The sequence below is a fragment of the Rhincodon typus genome, unplaced genomic scaffold (genome assembly GCF_021869965.1).
Source record: "Rhincodon typus isolate 14 unplaced genomic scaffold, sRhiTyp1.1 hic_rhity00002506, whole genome shotgun sequence".
In the NCBI taxonomy this organism is placed as follows: Eukaryota; Metazoa; Chordata; class Chondrichthyes; order Orectolobiformes; family Rhincodontidae; genus Rhincodon; species Rhincodon typus.
In genome coordinates, this window is record NW_025968144.1 from 1 (window position 1) to 20434 (window position 20434).

At 42.9% G+C, this 20434-nt stretch overlaps 1 protein-coding gene across 1 annotated transcript; it reads right to left on the reverse strand.

The window, feature by feature from the left end:
• Positions 1 to 6: 6 nt before the first annotated feature.
• On the reverse strand, positions 7 to 20109 carry LOC125481530 (monocarboxylate transporter 10-like). Its single transcript, XM_048593218.1, has 3 exons — positions 19968 to 20109; positions 19436 to 19664; positions 7 to 2751 (listed from the first exon to the last, which is right to left on the reverse strand). The coding sequence occupies exons 1-3, from the start codon at positions 20106 to 20108 to the stop codon at positions 2510 to 2512; spliced, it is 612 nt and encodes a 203-aa protein (XP_048449175.1). The 5' UTR covers position 20109; the 3' UTR covers positions 7 to 2509.
• Between the last annotated feature and the right edge of the window lie 325 nt (positions 20110 to 20434).

Below are 20434 nucleotides of genomic sequence, written 5' to 3' on the forward strand. Positions count from 1 at the left end.
GAGACCTGGAGGCAGGGACCCCCCGCCCCCGACCAGACACCTTGTCTGTGGCTAATCCCCAGGACTGGTCTCAGGGGCTGTCTTTCACTGACACATGGCGAAGGTGAGAGTGTGACGCGGCACAGTGTCGTACGGCAATATGTAGACCTCCTTGAGGGAGGGTTACTGACCAGTAAGGCAAGCTGCCTGCTACTGTGACTGCACTCTTTGACACAGCAAGGCAAGGCATGGAAGGGGTCAGCATGTAGTTAGGGGCAAAGTAAGCGAGCGCCAGGAGGGAAGGTGAGAAGCCCCGAGATGCAGGCTGGTCCAATCTGTCAGCTGGGTGTTTGACTCTGTGCACAAAGCGTCCTTGCAGGAGCCTTTCAGTGCAAGATACCAGGGCCCTCCACAATGCAGGTATGTGCTTCATAATAATCCTGCAACTGTATCAGAGGTGCCATGGTGGTTGTAAACTGGTGGCAAATGTTGGATGCAGACTTTTTGTGGATGAGGGGAATGTGCGACTGGTACCCATGGAATGTGACCGAGATGCTGTTCAATGCTTAGCAACAGCTGAAGTCCATTAAGTCCTCGCTCTTAACTCCATGTCGAGAATTCTGTGTCTAGCATGGCTGGCGTATTTGGTAAGACAGGGAGCAGAATATTAACATTTTTATTCACTCACGAGATGTGGCCGTCTCTGGCTAGGCCAGCATTTATTGGCCATCCCTAATTGCCCAGAGGGCAGTTAAGAGCCAACCACATTAAATGAGGCAGATTGGACCATAAATGTGTGTTTAACAAGTAATAATCCCCCTTAATTGGCACCTCACCACCACCTAGCTAGAAATTTGACAAAAGCATAAATAATGCCGTGAGTAGATAATGACATTAAGACGGGCCTCGATAGATTTTCCACGGGATTCTATCATAAATCTCACCATGGGTCGTGTTGCTCAGGCATCAATAAGATTCTGCCCGCTGTTTGCAAAACCTCATTTTAATTAGACAGATTGCTTCTGTAGTCTCATTACAGAACACGTTCATTAGATACAGCTCTAGGTGCTGCAAAGCAGTGGTGGATGATCTGCAGGTTCTGCTCCATTTGGGGCTCCAGTGTCCCAGTCAGAAACACGATAGTGCCCAGCATGATGCTGGTTTCTCGGAACAGAACTGTCACCACCAAACCTCGCATTCTCGAATAAACTTCCCGTGTTCTCATTGCCCACTATACAGAGAAGGCTTATTTCCACACTACAATACAAAGCTGCACACAAGCCAAAATAAAAATACCATCTAATCAAGATAACTGGCAGTGAACTGGATAGACAGCAAGTAAATTTTATATTATCTGAAACATCAAGCTATAGAACATGCAATATTTGCCTAATGCAGGCCTGTGTACCTTGATGGTTTCTATCCTGTAAAACACAAAATATTCCATAAGATATCTGCACCCTACAGTTCTGGCTTCTCAAGTGTAATCAGTTTTGCTTGTTCCATGATTTGTAGCTGCATTTTCAGCTCTGGAATTCTCTCACTGAACCTCCCCACTTTGCTTTCCTCTTTTGTAACCTGCCTCTTTCATAGAGCTTTCGAACATCTCCCTCTTTAGGTGACACGGATGCATCGCCTGTAATAGATACACAAACCATCGTGGCCAAGACAGTCCAATACAAGTAAAATACAGAAGACACTGGAAATCTGAAACAAACGCAGAATGCTGGAGAAGCTCAGCAAGTCTGGGCACATCTGTGGAGACAAAAGCGGAGTTAACAATGTGACTTTTCTTTGGAATAGGCGGACCTGCTGAGTTTCTCCAGCACTTTGTTTTATTTGTGGCTGGGGCAGGGTAGGTTTAGCATCTAATCTTTTGAGGATCATAGATTTGTCGTAGATAACAGAGCAAAATCAAGAATTTTTGGTCATCCTAGAGCATCAGAGGGAAACAATTTGAGGCTCTGTATATTTCTAACGTGTACAGTCAGAATTAGCATTCTAAATTTGGAGATCTTTATAAAAAAAGTGTGACATTAGGGCAATTTATGTTCATTTGGAAAGCTTAGAAAACGCCTCCAGGTAAGATTAGCTCTTTGTAAGGAGATTGTGTACATGCAGTGGAGAGGGGTAACTTGAAATATTCCAATGGTCAAGTGAAAATTATTTGTGTTGCTACTATTTTTTGGTCTTTCCTTGGTATTTCTGAAAGAAGCTAAATGCCTAGCTGGATCAGCTGTGGCGTTACAGGAAATTAAACTTGGATTATTCCAACTTCAGAAAGATGATCTAAAATAAACTAGTATAACAAATGCTTTAACATACATGAAATGCAGCACAAGGAGAAAAAGAATCTTCTCTGGTAGACTCCAAATTCACTTCTATGGTTTAATTTTCTCTGTTTCTCCCCTTTGGGAATTCTTCACAACTGCTGTAGTTCATTGCGACAACAAAACAAAACATTCACTGATTTAAAAAAAATTCATTTGTAAGACCTGAATTGCCATCAGTCTGTTCAGTGGAATTTGTATTAAATACTGGATACACGTTCTTTCTGTGGCTCACCACTGCCAGGCACTAGAATGTTCTTCGAATCCTGATCCAGTATCTTTGTTGCCGTTTCTCCCTCCAATGCCTTTTGCTTTTTTTGGTTTTTGTGTTTCTTGTACTGGATCCACGGGATGATGCAGAGGACTGCTCCTCCAACCATTGGCGGCACACCAGCAAGGTAGAAGGCAAGATTGTATGTTCCCAGAGAGTCACGCAGAAAACCTGGGAAAGGAATAGTGCAGTAGGGGTCAGTGCGTTTAGATTGTAGGTTAGGTACAGATAAAGGAGGCCATTCAGCCCATCCCAATTCACTCACACATCCATCCAGAGAGATCGTGAAATCACCAGACTCCAATTGCTTGTTTATTGATTCCAGAGTTTTTCACCTTCACTGCTTTTCCTGGAAGTGCATCCATCCTGTATATTGCTAACTCGAGCAGAAAATCCTCCTAGTGCCCATCTGATTTGCATTTTATTAGACTGGTCTTGTGCCATTTTGAATCACGCAGTGACAGCAGAACAAAGTAATAATCTGGAGTAACCCTCTCGACTTTCTCAACCTTCTTATGGGTCTCTGCAAAATAACTTCAAGCACCGCATATCGAGGCAAGATGTCTCACGCTCTTTCAATCTTTCTTCATAACCAAGGCCTTTGATTCTAGGGATCTGTGACCTCAGAGAAAGTTTACAGCTCAAAAGGAGGTCATTAGCCCACTACATCTGTGCTAAGATGAACAACTCAGCTACTCCCACATTTTCACCTTTTTTCTGTAGCTCTGCAAATGTTTCCACTTTGGACAAAAATCTTATGAAAGCTCAATTGAAACTGGCTCCCTGACATTCCAGAATCTAACCACACGCTACATTTAAAAACAACTTTTCTTCATATTAAGACCATTAGACATAGAAATGGGAGTAGGTTGTTTGGCTCCTCGAGCCTGCTTCGCCATTCAATAGGATCACGGCTGATCTGACATTCCTCGTATACACATTGCTGCCTTTTCCCCATAACCCTCACTTACCCGAGAATCTGTATCAGCCTTAAATATACACAAGGACTCTGTCCCCACAGCTCTCTACAGCAGGGAGTTACAAAGACTCACAGTCCTCAGAAGAAATTCCTCCTCATCTATCTTAAATTGGCACCCCTTAATTCTGCGATGATGCCCTCTGGTCCTAGACTCTCCCAAAAGGGAGATGGCTGGCACAGTGGCTCAGTGGTTAGCACTGCTGCCTCACAGTGCCAGGGACCTAGGTTTGATTCCAGCCTCAAGCAACTGTCTGTGTGGAGTTTGCATATTCTCCCCACGTCAGCGTGAGTTTCCTCTCACAATCCAAAAGATATGCAGGTTAGGTGGACTGACCGTGCCAAATTGCCCATTGTGTCTAGGTTGGGAAATGCAGGATAGGATAGGCTAGGGAGTGGATCTGGGTGGGATGCTCTGAGGCTCGGTGTAGATTTGATGGGCCGAATGGCCTACTTCCACACAGTACGGATTCTATGATCCTCTCAGCATTTACCCTGTCAAGCTCCTTCAGAATCCTACATTTCAATGAGATCACCTCACATTCTGCTAAACTCCGAGTCTCAAACTTTGCTCATGTGACAATCCCTCCATACCAGGGATCATCCTAGTCAATCCTCTCCAAACTGCCTCGAATGAAATAGTATCTTTCCTGAAATGAAGGCACCAAAACTGCTCACAGTACTCCAGATGCATTCTCACCAGCAGCTTTTACAGTTGCAGTAAGACTTCCCCATTCTTATACTCCAACCCCCTTTGAAATAAGGGTGAACATTCCATTAGCCTTCTGATTACCTGCTGCACCTGCATGCTAGCTTTGTGTTTCAGGCTCAAGTTCCCCCAAATCCCTTTGTGTTGTAGCTTCCTGCAGCTTTTCTCCACTTAAATAATTTTCTGTTCTTTTGTTCTCCCTTTCAAAATGAATGTCACATTTTCCCACATCATATTCCATTTGCCAACTTTTTGCCCACTTAATCTATCAAACACTCTCTGTAAAATGCTTGTATCCCTCTTACATTCGGTCTTTCCACCGATTTTTCTGTCATCTGTAAATTTGACTACGATATATTTGTTTCCTTCCTCCAGGTCATTAATATATATTGTAAACAGCACAGATCCCTATGGAACTCCGCTGGTCACAGATCACCAACCTGAAAAAAAAAGAGTCCCTTTTACCCCACTGACTATTTTCTGCCCATTAACCAATTCTCTATCCATGGCAATACACCATGGGCTCTTATGACTTAACCTTTGAGGTACCTTGTCAAATGCTTTCTGGAAGTCTAAATACAACATATCTACTGGTTCCCTTCTATCCACTCCAGTTGAGACTTCCTTGAAAATTTCTAATAAATGAGTCAGACACAATTTCCCTTTCATGAAGCCACGCTGACTCTGCTTGATTAGATTATGGATTTTCCAAATGCTCTGCTATGACTTCCTCAATAATCGATTCTAATAACTGTTTTACAACAATAGATGTTAGGCTAATTGGCCTATAGTTACCCACTTTTTGCCTCCCTCCCTACTGAATAGTGGGGGTGGAGTCACATTGGCAGCTTTCCAATCCTCTGGTATCTTTGCAGAATCCAAGGGTGTTTGGCAAATTACGATCAATGCATCCACTATCTCTGTAGCCATCTCTTTTAGGATGCAAGCCATCAGGGCCAGGGGACTTGTCTGCTTTTAGCTCCATTAGTTTGTCTAGTACTACTTCTCTAGTGTTGATATAACTTCTCTAGTGATGTTACATTGATTTTTTTGGTAACCATCGTAAATCAGTGTTCTCTGTTACGTGACCTCTCTGCAATGGAAACAGTTTCCTTCCAGATCCCTCGATTTCAAAAAGTGCACTCTCAGTTCACCCCATTATCAATGATTTCTGCTGACATTTATCTAAGCTTCTCTGCTCCTGCACCTCCTTTAGCTTCTGCTCCATTTACTTTATAGCTTTGCCCCCTATGGTGTCCCCCATTCTTCCATCCAAAATAAATCACCAGGCCTCAGTGCATTAACATTATCAGTACTGTTCAGCAGCCTGTCTAAATCCTCTTCAAGCATGTCACCACCCTCACAGAGAACAATACTTCCAAAATTTGCGGGTGACACAAAATTTGGAGTCATACTATCTTACGCCATGTACAGCCAGCACAGAATCATTCACACAGGGCGAGAAAACCAGGGCTCCTAACCAGCCCCTGGGAGAGCTCCCACCACACACCTCCACTTCCTATCCAAAAGACTGAGTTCAGAACCACCATTTCCCATCGGTCAGTCATCTTTGTGCTGATGCTGCCAGTGTAGCTTATACTCCAAAGCCCTTCACATTGATGTCAAGTCTGTTCTGTAGCACTTTGTCAAATGTCTGCTGGATATCCACCATCACCACGTCAAGCAAATGAACCTCATCAAACCTCTCTGGCACAGGTCCTTTACGTTCCCATACATTATTAGATGACCATCCAAGTTTCCTGTAGATATCAGTTCTCTCTATCTTCAAATCTGTAGAGTATGCCCTCCTCCATCAGTAAAGTAGCTTGGTTTTTAATCTAGTCCAATGTCTCAGAGCACTATGTCATGCCTGATATAATGGCCTGGACAGTGTTGCCATCTATTTTAATGCTTCTTGCCTTTTCAATGTTCTCAAATTGCTCGGGTCTCATTTGGAAATGCTCAGCCCGCTTTTCTCATTATCTACTCCAGCACGTTCCCGCCACCAGCATCTTTACATCTCTGCACCTCCCAAAATGAGATTCCCTTCAGAAAAAAGATCAGGTCTGCAGTGAAACAGGGTCCGTTTTCATACTCTCGGAACTCAGAGGCCTACTCAATAAAGAAATTCAAAACAGAAGCTCTCGTATCGCATTAACCAATTAACAATCAAACTATAGTTGAGAACATCACCAGTTTGAAAGACAAACATGAAAAGAAATCTATAAAAACATTTTAACAATTACGTGGAGCACTAGGAGAAGGGACATGAAACTGTACAGATTGCTGTACCAGAGATCTAGCATAACCATATTAAGCTAAACAATCACCATTGACTGTAAATTTTCTGACTCTGTGAAGACCTTTTGTCATTCCTTTTGACATGGTTACATGTCCAGACATTAAGCAGAGCTTTTGAATTTAGAGCCCTTGTCCAACTCACACCTGCCAGAAATCACAGGTCCCAGACCCCATCCAGAGCACAGTGGACCCCTCAAACCCTGGGCACCTGTTATTGGGCTGAGGTACATCCTGTCCAGGCCCCACCTGTACACATACTTATTGGTCCAGACCATTAGGGCAGTAGCAAAGCAGGAACATACACCGTGAACCACGTTTAAAAGTACGCACATACCATTTTACACTGCAGCCTTTGGACTTTCAACAATCCAGGATTTAGATGTTGCAGGTGTGATACAGAAAGATGTAAAAAGGGTAGAAAGTTGCATTACAGTCACAGCTGCACCTGGAGGGCTCATCCAGCGACACAATATGGGCGGAACTCAGGAATAAGAAAGCTGCAATCACTGGGTTATACCATCGGCCTCCCCGTAGCCAGTGGGAAATAAAGGAACAAAAACGTTGGCAGATCATGGAAAGATGATTGCTGTAGTGGGTGATTTTAACTTCCCCAGGATTGATTGGGCTTCCCTTATTGCCAGTGGGGCAGAATTTGTTAGGTGCATCTCAGAGAGTTTCTTGAAACAATATATAAATAATCCAACAAGGGAATGGGCCATACTGGACCCCGTAATACAGATTGAGCCCAGCCAGGTGATTGAAGTTTCAGTAGGGGAGCTTTTTGGGAACAAATTATAATTTGTTAAGTTTTAAGGTAATTATGGATAAAGTTAAGACTGGTCCTCAGGTGTGAATTGGGGGAAGGCTAATAACAACAATATTAGGCAGGGATAGTAGGAACTGCCGATGCTGGAGCCTGAGATAACAAGGTGTGGAGCTGGATGAACACAGCAGGCCAGGCAGCATCAGAGGAGCAGGAAAGCTGATGTTTCAGGTCTGGACCCTTTTTCAGAAATGCGTGAGGGGAAGGGGCTCTGAAATAAAGAGAGAGAGGGGGAGGCGATGATAGAAGGTGATAGAGGAGTAGATAGGTGGAGAGAAGATGGACAGGTCAAGGAGGCGGGGATGAAGCCAGTACAGGTGAGTGTAGGGAGGGAGTTGGGATGGGGGTTGGTCAGTGAGGAGGGAAGGGCGGGTAGTGGGAGGGAAGACAGACAGGTCAAGGAGGCGGGAATGAGACTAGTTGGTAGGAAGTGGGGTTGGGGGTTGGTCAGTGAAGTGGGAGGAGCGGATAGGTGGGAGAAAATACGGACAGGTCAATGAGCCGGGGACAAGATGGGTTGGTTTTGGGATGAGGTCGGGGGGCTGGGGAGACTTTGAAGCTTGTGAAGTCCACATTGAGACCATTGGGCTGCAGGTGCTGTTCCTCCAGTTTCCGGGTGGCATTGTTGTGGCACTGGAGAAGGCCCAGGATGGACATGTCGTTCAAGGAGTGGGAGGGGGAGATGAAGTGGTTCGCGACTGGGAGATGTTGTCGTTTGTCACGAACCGAGTGCAGGTGTTCCACAAAGCGGTCTCCAAGCCTCCGCTTGGTTTCCCCGATGTAGAGGGGGCCATATTGGGAACTTCAGGCAGGAACTGGATAAGTTAGATTGGGGGTAGCTATTTGAGGATAAATCTACATCTGATATGTGGGATTCTTTTAAAGGCAGTTGATCAGAGTTCAGAACAAGCATGTTCTGTGAGGATGAAAGCTAAGGATAGCAAGATTTGGGAATCCTGGATGATACGACATATTGAAATTTTAGTTAAAGAGACAAAGGAAGCAATTTTAACATTTAAGAAACTGAAATCAGCCAAGGTCCTTGAGGAATATAAAAGAAAGCAGGAATTAACAAGGTTAAAGGGGGGCTATGAAATGTCCTTGTCAAGTTGGATTAAGAAGAATCCTGAAGTATTTTATACATAAATTAGGAGCAAGCGGGAAGGGTAAATCCACTCAAGGACAAAAGGAGGAAATTATGCATGGAGCCAGAGAAAGTGGTGAGGTCCTTAATGAGTGTTTCGTATCGGTATTCACAGAGAAGGACATGGACGAGAGCAAGATTTGAGAGGGCTATGCCAATATTCTCGCACAGGTCAATATTAAGGAGGTGGTGTTGGGTGTCTTGAAAAACATTAAAGTAGATTTATCCCCAGGGCCTGATGGAATATATTCCAAGCTACTGAGGGAGGCAAGGGAAGAGACTGCTATCTTTGGCCAAAGGCAAGATCCTAGAAGACTAGAGAATAGCCAATGTTATTTCTTTGTTTAAGAAGGGCAACAGTGATAATCTAGTAAACTATAGGCCAGCGAGCTTTACATCAGCGGTAGGGATGTTATCAAAGAAGGTTCAAAGGGACAGGATTTACTCACATTTGGAGAAGAATAGGCTTATTAGGGATAGTCAGTATGGCTTCATGCGAGGGAGATCTTGTCTCACAAACTTAACTGAACTTTGGAGGAAGTGACAAAGATGATTGATGAGGGTAGGACAGTAGATGCTGTCTACATGGACTTTACTAAAGCATTTAACAAGGTCCCTCATGGTAGGCTGGTCGAGTGGGTTAAATTATGTGGGATCCACAGCGATTTGGTAGGCTGGGTACAAAACTGGCTTGATCATACAAAACAGAGGGTAGTTTTGGAGGGGCATTTTTATAGCAGTGGTGTTCCACAAGGATCAGCGCTGGGACCTCTATTATTTGTAATTTGGGTGAAAATGCAGGTAGTCTGATTAGTAAGTTTGCAGACAACACGGATATTGGTGGAGTTGTGGATATTCAGGAAGGTTGTCAAAGAGTACAGCAAGCAATAGATCAGTTGAAAGTTGGGCAGAAAAATGGCAGATGGAGTTTAATCTGGATAAGTGTGAAATGATGCATTTTGGGAGGTCAAATGCAAGAGGAAAATATACAGTAAATGGCAGGATTCTTAGGAGCATTGATATACAGAGGGATCTTGGATGCAAGTCCATAGCTCCCTGAAAATGGTGACACGTGTGGATAAGTTAGTAAAGGCGGCGTGTGGCATGTTTGCCTTCATAAGTCAGGCCATTGTGTATAAAATTTAGCCAGTCATGTTGAGGCTGTATAAAGCTTTAGTTAGGTCACATTTAGTGTATTGCGTTCAGTTCTGGTGGCCACATCATAGGATGAATGTGGAGGCTTTGGAGAGGGTGAAGAATAAAATGAGGTTTACTAGGTTATTTCCTGGATTGGCGCGTATGAGCTATAAGGAGAGGTTGGACCGTTTTTGCAAGAGTGTTGGAGGCCGAGGGGCAACCTGATATAAGTATATAAAATTATGAGGGGTATGGATAAAGTGGATAATCGCTGTCCTTTTCTCTAAGATGGAGACATCAAATACCAGGGGGCACAGATTTTTGGTGAGAAGGGGAAAGTTTAAAAGGGGATGTACGAGGCAAGCTTTTTTTTAAAAAAAAAAAAAGCGGGTGGTAGGTGTCTGGAATGTGCTGCCAGGGATAGAGGTACAGGTCACAATTCCTTTCTCGTTAAAAACTGAAGACTCATTGTTTAAGGTTTTTTTTTAGTTAATTCACTTCCAGAGTGTTTAAATTGTCCCTAGCACACCCCTGATACTGGTCATCCTCCCACACCCTACCCCCAGCATCCCCAACACTGCTCACTCCTCCTGCACTCCCAGCACAGCTCAGATCTTAAGTGAGATGTTAAGAGCAAGAGTACACAGCCGGTCTGTAGCATCTGAGTTGGGGGCCGAGTTAACATTTCAAGAAAAATGTGACCCTTCTCCATTAGGAAGATTCTATGTTCAATGTTGAGAAGTAAACAGGAACACATACATGTGCCTCACAGACTATGAGAAAGTGTTTGATCGTGTTTATTACAGAAAGTTAATAGAAGTGTTGCTGAATTGTGACATTGACAATAAAGGTGTAAGAATTACCCAGAGCCTCCATTAGGACCAAATAGCGAGCATCAGGCTAGAAAATGGACAATCAAACATCTTTCAGATGAAGAGAGAAGCACGACCAGGCCGTGTGCCATCACCAAAATCATTCAACCTGTAAACACAACAAATATCCAGGGAATTGGATGTATTTCCTGGGATATAAACTGGAGGGAGGAGCACACCAAACTAGTGGTCACTGACAACACAGAACTACTTGCACATTCAGAAGAGGCCCTACATCGCACATAGATGAAGTAAAATTGCAAACTTTAGAATATAGATTCAGTACAAACATGACAATGACAAAAACAATGAAAATTAGAGGGATAGTTTGGAAGAACTACCTAAATGGATGGTGTCACACTGGAACAGGTAGATACGTTTGTCTATTCAGGACAAATGGTAACAGAAGATGGCAGATGTGATACACAAGTTAGAAGAAGAATAGATATTGCCAGAGGTAAATTCGTGAAGGTGAAGCATGTGTTAACAACAAGAAAACTCAAACTTGTACCAAAGGACAAACTCACTGCAGTCTATCCGCTATCCTGTATGTCTCAGAAAGCTGGACAATAAGTGAAGATCTATGGAAGAAAATACATATTAAGACGTTTACTAAACATTCCATATACAGACCAAAATGACAAATGAAAAAGTGCATAAAATTTCAAGGCAAAAGTGAATTCAATCATGTGATGTTTGGAAAGGCCAAATGTCAGTATTTTAGCCTCTTAATCAGAGCTGAAAAGATACAAAGATCCCTTCTGGAGGGCAGAGTGGAGGGTGGCAGGGACAGGGGTTGGTCTGGGCATCACTGGATGGTGTCAGTGACAGAGTGGTTACAGACAAGCTGCAGCAGATGTACGACAGTGCAAAACCAAAAGATTGATCTACTTGACGGTTATGACAATCAACCTGCATTTAACATAGCACCATTGATGTTGGACTAATTCAAATCATCATATCCGAACTGATGGGAGTTCAGATGAAGGATCTACATCTGAAGGGTCACAATCTGTCTTTTCTCACTGAAGGAGTAGAAGAGTATCTGTTTCCCACATTTTCTTTCTATTTTAGGTTTCCAGTATTTGCAGTTCTTTTTACATCCTTGATCATTGGAGAACTGCTTCACGGACCAATAAAGTACTCAATTTTTTTTTAAAAGGGCAACTGAAATAAAAAGAGTGAAAAATGACCACTGCAGACAGAGAAGGACATTTATGCGGGAGATAAGATCTATTTTATGGGAGTACAGTTCTATGTTAATCACTATAGGAATCACGTGTAATTTGTGATATGGAACAGTAATTATGCCTTTCTTCCATGCAGCAAATAGGCACTTTATATTAAAGACCATAAGACATTGCAGAGGAGGAGGAGACATTGGTGCTACATTCTCACCTATTTGTGCTGTGATCTATTCAGAGGGATGTGCAGATGTTTGGATGACAGACTCCTCTGGCACTTCCACATTAAATCAGGGGAATGATTTGCTTGTATTTGATTGAGGTTAAGGATGTACGGTTTCAGAACTGGCACAGTGCTTTGCCATTTGCCCAAACAAAGTTAACTTTTGGTTAATCTCAACAATAAAGTTCTCATTTATCACAGGCTGATGCAATCTGCGAAGACCGTACTGGAGCCAGTATCAACCCTGTCCCTCCTGCAGCTACTGAACAAACTGTAACAGGTTTGCGCTGTTACTGCTTGGAACATCCAAACCTCATTTCATAAACCTGTGGGAAAGTTCTCGCAGAAAAAGCCTTCACAGGACTTGTCCTCCGTTCCTAACGGCAATCTGCCTCATTCATGTTAAACTTTAAGCAGCAGTAAGATGACTTTAAGAAGTAAGAATTGTAAAGTACAACAATACTGGCATTGTCTCAGTGCTCAAGGACCATGTAATATTCATTTCCCATCACTCAAACCTCCACATTCACTAAAACATTGCAATTTCATTTGGTACAGCTGAATCCAGCAGTTCCTTCCTCAAATCAGTGCCCCTTGACCTTAGGGTCTATTCCAAAGTTTGAGAAGTCAATGTCCCTTGTACTTCAGTGTTACTCACAAGGAGCTAGCTTACAATCAAAATCATACAAAGTGGCCAAATAGGCTCAAACAACCAAATGGCCTACACTCCTGCTGCTATTTTTTATGGCTTTACCACAGGAAATCTGGCAGACAAAACAAAGGGACAAACGAGGTGAGGATTGGTGCAGGAGTACAGAAAGGGTTGAACCATATGGGGCAATTATTTCACATCACCCTACCACCGATTCCTCCAGACGTGATTTTTGCCTACCATCCTGAGCTCATGAAAGGGATACCCAATAGAAACCAGCAAGATCTATTCCATATGCCGAGGACACGACAACCTCCAAGTGATGTTTGACGACAGCAAGGAAACTACAGCGGCTTTACTGTTAGGCCAATCAACTAAGTAGACAAAGAGGCCTGTAAAAGGCCTGAAATTAGACACGCCTTGTAGGAGCAAGATGTCTGGGAGTTGCTCCCAGCTCCACAAGGGAAATTTGGGGTCCCCATGCTCTGGGCTTCTCCTCTGTTCTCTCACTGTGTGTAAGGTCTTTGCTTTCCCCACCTTCGTTTCTTCAGAGGCTCCTGCCCAACAATGCACTCTGCCCACTGACCAGCTAAGTCCTCCCCACTGGTTTTGATTGGAAGACTAACAGAGAACATTTAAATCCCTGGACCTTTGGGTTGCGTTTGTGATGATTTGCCACTGATTATGGACACAGGACCAGCTGACCTCTGACCACAATAAAAAAATGGAACTAACTAGACAACTTGATAGCCACAGCAATGTTTCAAACAGGTAGACAATACAGGAGGTTGAACTGAAAGCAGGTACATCGTGAGGCAACGTGGAGTTAAAGTAGATTTAACACAACTGTTTGAAATAACTGTATAGAGCCCAGTGCCCTGTCATCAAGTCACCTTTTATTTACTTGTGTACAGTACACTGTCTGTGGTCAGCCAGCTTGCAGTCGATCCCCTGAACTGAGGAGATTCTAAATCCCCTCGTTATATATTTTTTTAAGCACTTGGGAAGATTTTGCCCAAAGCTGCGCTGTATTCTACCCAGCAAACCACCAGATGCCCAAGTCTGAAGAAAAGGTATTTGCAGGAGAATAGTCAAAGCTCCCGGTCACCTGAAATTGTACAGGCAGGGACTTGGAAGGAAATTGGATCATGGTAAATGTAATTATACACACACGTGTGCAGTGCTAACCTTCAGAAAGAGAGTTTCAGGAGGATGGTCTTTATGGGTATGAAAGAATTTCAAAACATTAATACTGAGTGCCCTCTGCGCCACTCACTACGCTGGTGTCATACAGGCTTGTGGACAGAACAGCTTAGGATCTCAAACAAGTCAGAGCCGACCCAAGTCTTTCTAAGAATGTCTATCATATTAGTTTCACTGGAATAAGTGCACAGAGGCCAGCATCCCATCACCAAGTCTCCCTTTATTTACTTGGGCACTGTACACTGGCTGTAGGCCAGCCAGCTTGGAGTCAGTCCCCTGAACCAAGGAGATTCTAAATCCCCCGTTTATATTGGTCGGCCTGAGGGTTTTCCTGATTGGGGTTGTTAACCTGGGCCAATCAAGGATCTCATAGTCAACAAGATCCAGCTGGTTCCAATCACTACACTTTTGTTGAAACATTCACCTCCAAAAGATTTGGTGTAATTTATTAATCAGATTTGACAATATTTGCCTTAGGATTAGTGATAGCATGTCTAACCACACATGCACAAACACAGACAGCAAGTCACTGCAACACTTTGGTGGCATTCTATTACAGGAGAAAATCAAAATCAGTGCATGGCTCAAAGACTCCCTTAACTAACTGTTATTAATCACCCAACATTTCTTTGCGTTGATAGTAGTTATCAACTCCGGACTCAATTTTCTTCTGATTATGTGCTTCTGGCTGTGATTTGTACTCCTATATCAGATAACATGTTTCCTCTTTCCACACACAGTACTGTGCAATCCTTTCACCCAACAGTACTCTCTCTGATACTGTGCTTATATCAAACAAAATACAATTCATAGATTCAACTAAAACTACCCAACAGCACAAATACAGGGCAGGTACCAGAGTAAGGGTAGAAGAAACATGAAGAGACAATACAGGGTCAATGATACAAGTTTGAGCAAACTATTGGCGCAGAGGGACCTCAGGGTTCACGTGCATGATTCTCTGAAGGTGGCCAGGAAAGTCAAAAGTATCGTTAGGAAGGGTTATAGGATCCTTGAGTACTTCTTAGTTTGTGAAACATTGTATAATGACTCAGTCAATAAGTCTGTTTGAAAAAGAAAAAGATGGAGCACCAGCAGATCCTAAAGGTGACAAATCAAGTTTTTTTATTCAAAGAAACAAAAGTCAACTTGGGATGTGTGTGTTTGATAGCCGGGGCAGTATTCATTGCCCAACCCAAGTCACCCTTGAGAACATGGTGATGAGCTGCCTTTCTGAACCACTTCAGTCCATGCAGTGTAGGTAGTCCCTCAATGCCATCAGGGAAAGAGTTCCAGGATTGTGACCCAGTGACATTGAAGGAACAGTGATATATTTCCAAGTCTAGATGGTGAGTGCCTTGGACAGAGGCAGGCAGAGGTGTTGATCTGAAGTATTTGCTGCCCTTGTCCTTTTAGGCGAAGGTGCTGTTTAAGGAGTCTTGGTGAATCTCTGCACTGCATCTTGTAGGTGGCACACAGTGCTGGCATTAAGTGTCAGTGGTGGAGGAAGCTGATGTTGAAGATGTGCAAATCAAGTGGGCTGCTTTGGTGTCAAGCTTCTTGAGTGTTGTTGAAGCTGCACACACCCAGCTAAACGGGGAGTACTCCATCACCCTTCTGACTTGGCACGGCACGTTTAGTCAAAGGGAAAGAGTGTTTAATCAGGTGGAGTTCTTGGGAGAAGTAACTTGGTTGAGGATAAAAGGAAACCAGTACACGTAATGTATTTAGATTTCCAAAAGCTATTCGCTAAGGTGCCACACTAAAGGTTAGTGCAGAAGTTAAAGCTAATGGCGTTGGGATAACGTATCAACATGGATAGAAGATTGGCTGGCTAAAAGAGCTAGTGATAGACCTTTTTCAGGCTGACAAGATGTCACAGGTGCACAGGGGTCAGTGTTGGGATCTCAACTCTTTAGAATGTTGATCAATGATTCGGATGAAAGGACTGAAGGTATGGTAACTAAATTCGCTGATGGCACAAAGAAAGGTAGGAAAGTGACTTGTGAAGAGGACATTGTCCTTCATCACTAGAGGGATGGAGTTTAAACATAGGGAGGTTATGCTGCAGCTCTATGGGGTGCTGGTGAGGCCACACCTGGAGTAGTGTGTACAGTTTTGGTCTCCTTACATGAGAAAGGATATACTGGCACTGGAGGGAGTGCAGAGACGGTTCACCAGGTTGATTCTGGAATTGAGAGAGTTGGTTTATGAGGAGAGATTGAGTAGACTGGGACCATACCCATTGTAATTTAGAAGAATGAGGGGGGATCTTATGCAAACATATAAAATTATGAAGGGAATAGATAAGACAGAAGTAGGGATGTTGTTTCCACTGGCAGGTGAAACTAGAACTAGGGGACATATAAAATAAGGGGGAGCAGATTTAGAATTGAGTTGAGGAGGAACTTCTTCACCCAAAGGGTTGTGAATCTATGAAATTCCCTGCCCAGTGAAGCAGTTGAGGCTATCATGTTGGATGTGTTGAAGATAGATTTTTGAACAGTAAAGGAATTGAGGGTTATGGTGAGCAGGTGGGTAGGTGGAGTGGAGTCCACGAGAATATCAGCTGTGATCAAGCAGGCTTGAAGGGGCCAGGTGGCCTACTCCTGCTCCTATTTCTTATGTTTTTACAAATAAACCTATGAAGGGATATAGATAGAGTGGACGAAGGTCAGTCAAATGGAGTATATGGTGGGAAAATGTATAATTATTCATTTTAGCAGAAAGAATAAAAAAGAAGCATATTATCTAAATGGTGAGAGGTTGCAGAGTTGCGAGACATAGGGAGATCAGGGTGTCCCAGTGATTCACAGCAGGTTAGTATGCAGGTACAACGAATAGAGGTTATTTTGTTCCTCCCTGAGGGTTCTGAATGCAAGAGTAGGGAGGTTATGCTTCAGTTATACAGGGCATTGGTGGGAATGCATTTGGATTAATGTGTACAGAACTGGTCATTGTATTTACAGAAGGATGTTATTATGTTGGAAACAGTTCAGAGAGGCTTTACTTGAGTAATATCTGGAAGGAGTGAATTATCTCATGAGGAATGGTATCCTCTGAAATTTAGAGCAGACGGATATTGATTCAATTGAAATGCAAAATCCTGAAGGGTCTTGGCCTTGATACTGTAAGGATATAGAGGTCATCCTTTAAAAAAAAAGGGGTCACGCATTTGGAGTCAGAGATGAAAGCATAAAATTCTCTCAGCGGTTTGGTAGTCTTTGGAATTCCCTTCCTGAAAAGGCAGCGGATGCAGAATCTTTAAATATTTATAAGACAGAGGTGGACAGATTACTGATTACCAAGGGGACGAGAGATTATTGGGGATATGCAAGAATGTACCATTGAGACTAGAATCAGATCAGCCATGATCTTACTGAATGGCAGAGCAAGCTCGAAGGGCCAAATGGCCTACTCTTGTTCCTCGTTCTTATGTTCATGAACGTACATAATGATTTTTGTTTTGTTCTCTTGGACAAGGTATTGAAGTAAAATAAAAATTGCCAATTAAATCACACCAGAGACTCAACTTCAGGCTAGGATTCAGAGACATGTATAGCTTACTGCTGACCACCATTGGTGACATCAGGCCAGGGTATTTTAAACCCTAACCCTCCACCCCAACCTCCTTACAAAATCCTTGGTGTCATCACCATCCAAATCCAGTTCGGAAGACAGAGGGAATGGGTCTGCTACAAGGGAAACACATTCAGGGCAAGGTGGTGAATTCAGGAAAGCCACTCGTGTTTTCCCAGTCATCAATCCAGTCTTTGCATATTGACAAGGGTCTCACCTGCCTGTTCCCAGAGCCAAGTACGCTTCCCAAAATCCAGAATTTAAGATTCCGGTGACATGGGTGCCCATAAGGCCAAGAGAGGAGGAGAGGTGCAGCCTTGATTTTAAACTCCACGCACCCCCACTGGGGTTAAGGAAGATTACAGATTGACTCCTAGCGTCACCTTTGGTCCTGACTAGCATAAGTACAGGTCAGTAGCAGTGGTCTTAGCAGTATCTAGACTCATGAGATAGGACGACCAAGCCACATGAAGAGTCTTGGAACCAATTTTCCACTGCAGCAGTTGTGTGAGGGAACATGAAAAATATTGTCAGTCCACATCCCATCCACTGAATATGCTCTGTTATTGAATAAGACTTTAATCAACATTGTCCAATCCAGGCAACATCCTCATAAATCTCCTTTATATCCTCTCTACTGAAATCACACCTTTCTTATAGCATGATGACCAAGACTGCATGTAGCACGCCAGACAGGATCGAAATAGTGTTTTAAGATCGTTCCAGTATACCCTTCCAGCTCATATATTTTGTACCTTGGTTAATAAATGTATCCAGTAGGTCTTCTTGACCATACATAACTGTCCAACCACCTACAGGGATCAGTGAGCATGCACTTAGATTCCTCAACTCCTATCTCAGTATCGTACCATGGATTGGATCATTGAATATTACCCCAAGGAAGACACTCAGCCCATTGAGTCTACAGCAGTTCTTTTGAAGATCAATCCAGTTAGTTATGCTCTCCAACTCAACTCTCAAAGAATCATTTCATTGAGTAAGAAATATGCTGTCAAAAGAATGCATATTCCATGAATAACTAAGGAGATGCATGAAGGCTGAGGGATGCATGAAATTAAAATCAACGTAATTTGGGTATACCTTAAACAGCAGAAATAAACACGATTTGGCATTCCGAGGATTCAACATTTAAAAATAATGCTCCTTCCCAGTCCCCAAACTCAAATTGCAACAGAATAAATCAGCAAACGACAAATGTTAGTTTGTAGAATCAACGTTGGCCAGATATCATTCTAATTCCCCAACAATGGATGCTTCTGTAAGACTTAGATATCAGGTGGTTACGGAAAATAATTTCCCCAATTCATCTGTATAAGAGTTCAAAGTATATTGCCTCTATTCTGTCAGTGGCTGATCCCAAAGCGATTGGCTACTTTATGAATTATAATTAGATTCTGAATTTTATTAAAAGGATTTTTAAAATAGTTTTGTATTTAAAATGCAAGAGAAAAGGCGATGAAATGCTCAGAAATTCCACACCATCAAAACCAGTTCAGTAACACACAAAATCAGAACTAGTACAGGTCTCATTCATTTTACAACTCTTACTGTTGTTTGCAAATCCCTCCAGAACCCCATCCTTCCCTTTCTCGGATCTCCTCTGGCACAACGACCCTCGAAACACCGAGGCTGTGCCTTCAGCTGCTTAGGCTCCGAGTTCTGGAATTCTCTCACTTAATCTGCCTGCTTGTCTACCTAATTTCCTCCGAGCCCTGATAGCTCGAGTGTCAAATTTGTTTAATAATTCTCAGGTGAAAATCAGTTTAAGATATTTGCTGAGTTAAATTGCTATCCAGAATATAATGTCGTCGTTGCTGCTAGCACATTAAAACAAAAAGCCCTAAAAGTTTGTAATGTGGTCATTTTTCAATTTATTCCTCACCATTTGAATAGCCAGCAGCACAGGCCTTTGGTTTCATCTATGATATGTTGATTAGTCGTTTTCCAAATACCAAAGTTCAGATGATATAGTTATTAAGTAATCAAAGATTTCTGTATTAAACTGGACAGTTATCTAACAACATGCCGTACCTGCAATTGGTGGGCCAGCTGTCATTGGAATGGACATCAACCCGAGAAGGAATCCAATCGCCTGGGATACATTCTCTGAACCCACAAGCTCAAAGGCAACAGGGGCCATAATTGAGATGAAACATCCGTCAAATAAACCCATAAAAAGGCAGACTGCAATGAGACCACCAAAGCTTTGACAGAGTGGAATCATCATGGACATCAGCCCGATAACAAAGAACGATCCCACCTAAAAGAACAAAAGGAAAGTCTCATCACTTGTTTCTATTTACGTGAAGAAAAGTAGATAAAAATGTTTAGCAAATTTATTCTTGAGCTTGCAGAGTATGGGTCAATACAATCCAATTTATTTTTATTCGTTCATGGGATGTGGGCGTCACTGGCTGGGCCAGTATTTATTGCCTGCCCCCCTAAGATGGTGGTGAGCTGTCAGGTATGTAAACCTTATGCCCCTCAGTTGACAGGCTTGTATAGAGTTGGCCCCTACATCTCTGTAAGCAGGCACTTGGCCCATGACACTAACCCATCTTACCTGAAGGAAAACTTTATTTGAGCCAGCTAAGTAGTCTGCAACCCTGCCAAAAACCAATCGCCCAACCCCTGAGGAGATTCCAATACACATCAGTAGAACTTCTTCATTTTGCAACTCCAAAGTTTCTTCCACATACTTCATCTGTTGATAAAGAAAGAAATGAAAATTAAAACATGTTATTTTGGTATTTTCACGCTACTCCTGAATTATTAGCGTACTAATATTTCCCCTGCTTCCTTTTTTTTTAAGCAAAACGTCAGAGTCATACAACATCAGCAACAGGTCCTTCAGCCTACCATGTCTATGCTGACCAGCAAACAGCAAACTACTTGAATCCCATTTGCCTGCACTTGTCTGTGGCCTGCTGTGCCCTGACATTTCAAGTGCTCATCCAGATGCTTTTTAAATGTTGCAAGGTTATCTGCCTGCACCACCCTATCAGGCAGAATGTTCCATACATCTACCAC

Bases quoted from the DNA above. Each gene is read 5' to 3' on its own strand.
- LOC125481530 (XM_048593218.1), bottom strand. From the start codon at position 20,108: ATGAAGTATGTGGAAGAAACTTTGGAGTTGCAAAATGAAGAAGTTCTA. The intron at 19,665-19,967 runs GTAAGATGGGTT...TTGTTCTTTTAG, and splicing joins CAAATAAAGTTTTCCTTCAG to GTGGGATCGTTCTTTGTTAT. The intron at 2,752-19,435 runs GTACGGCATGTT...TTCCTTTCCCAG, and splicing joins AGCTGGCCCACCAATTGCAG to GTTTTCTGCGTGACTCTCTG.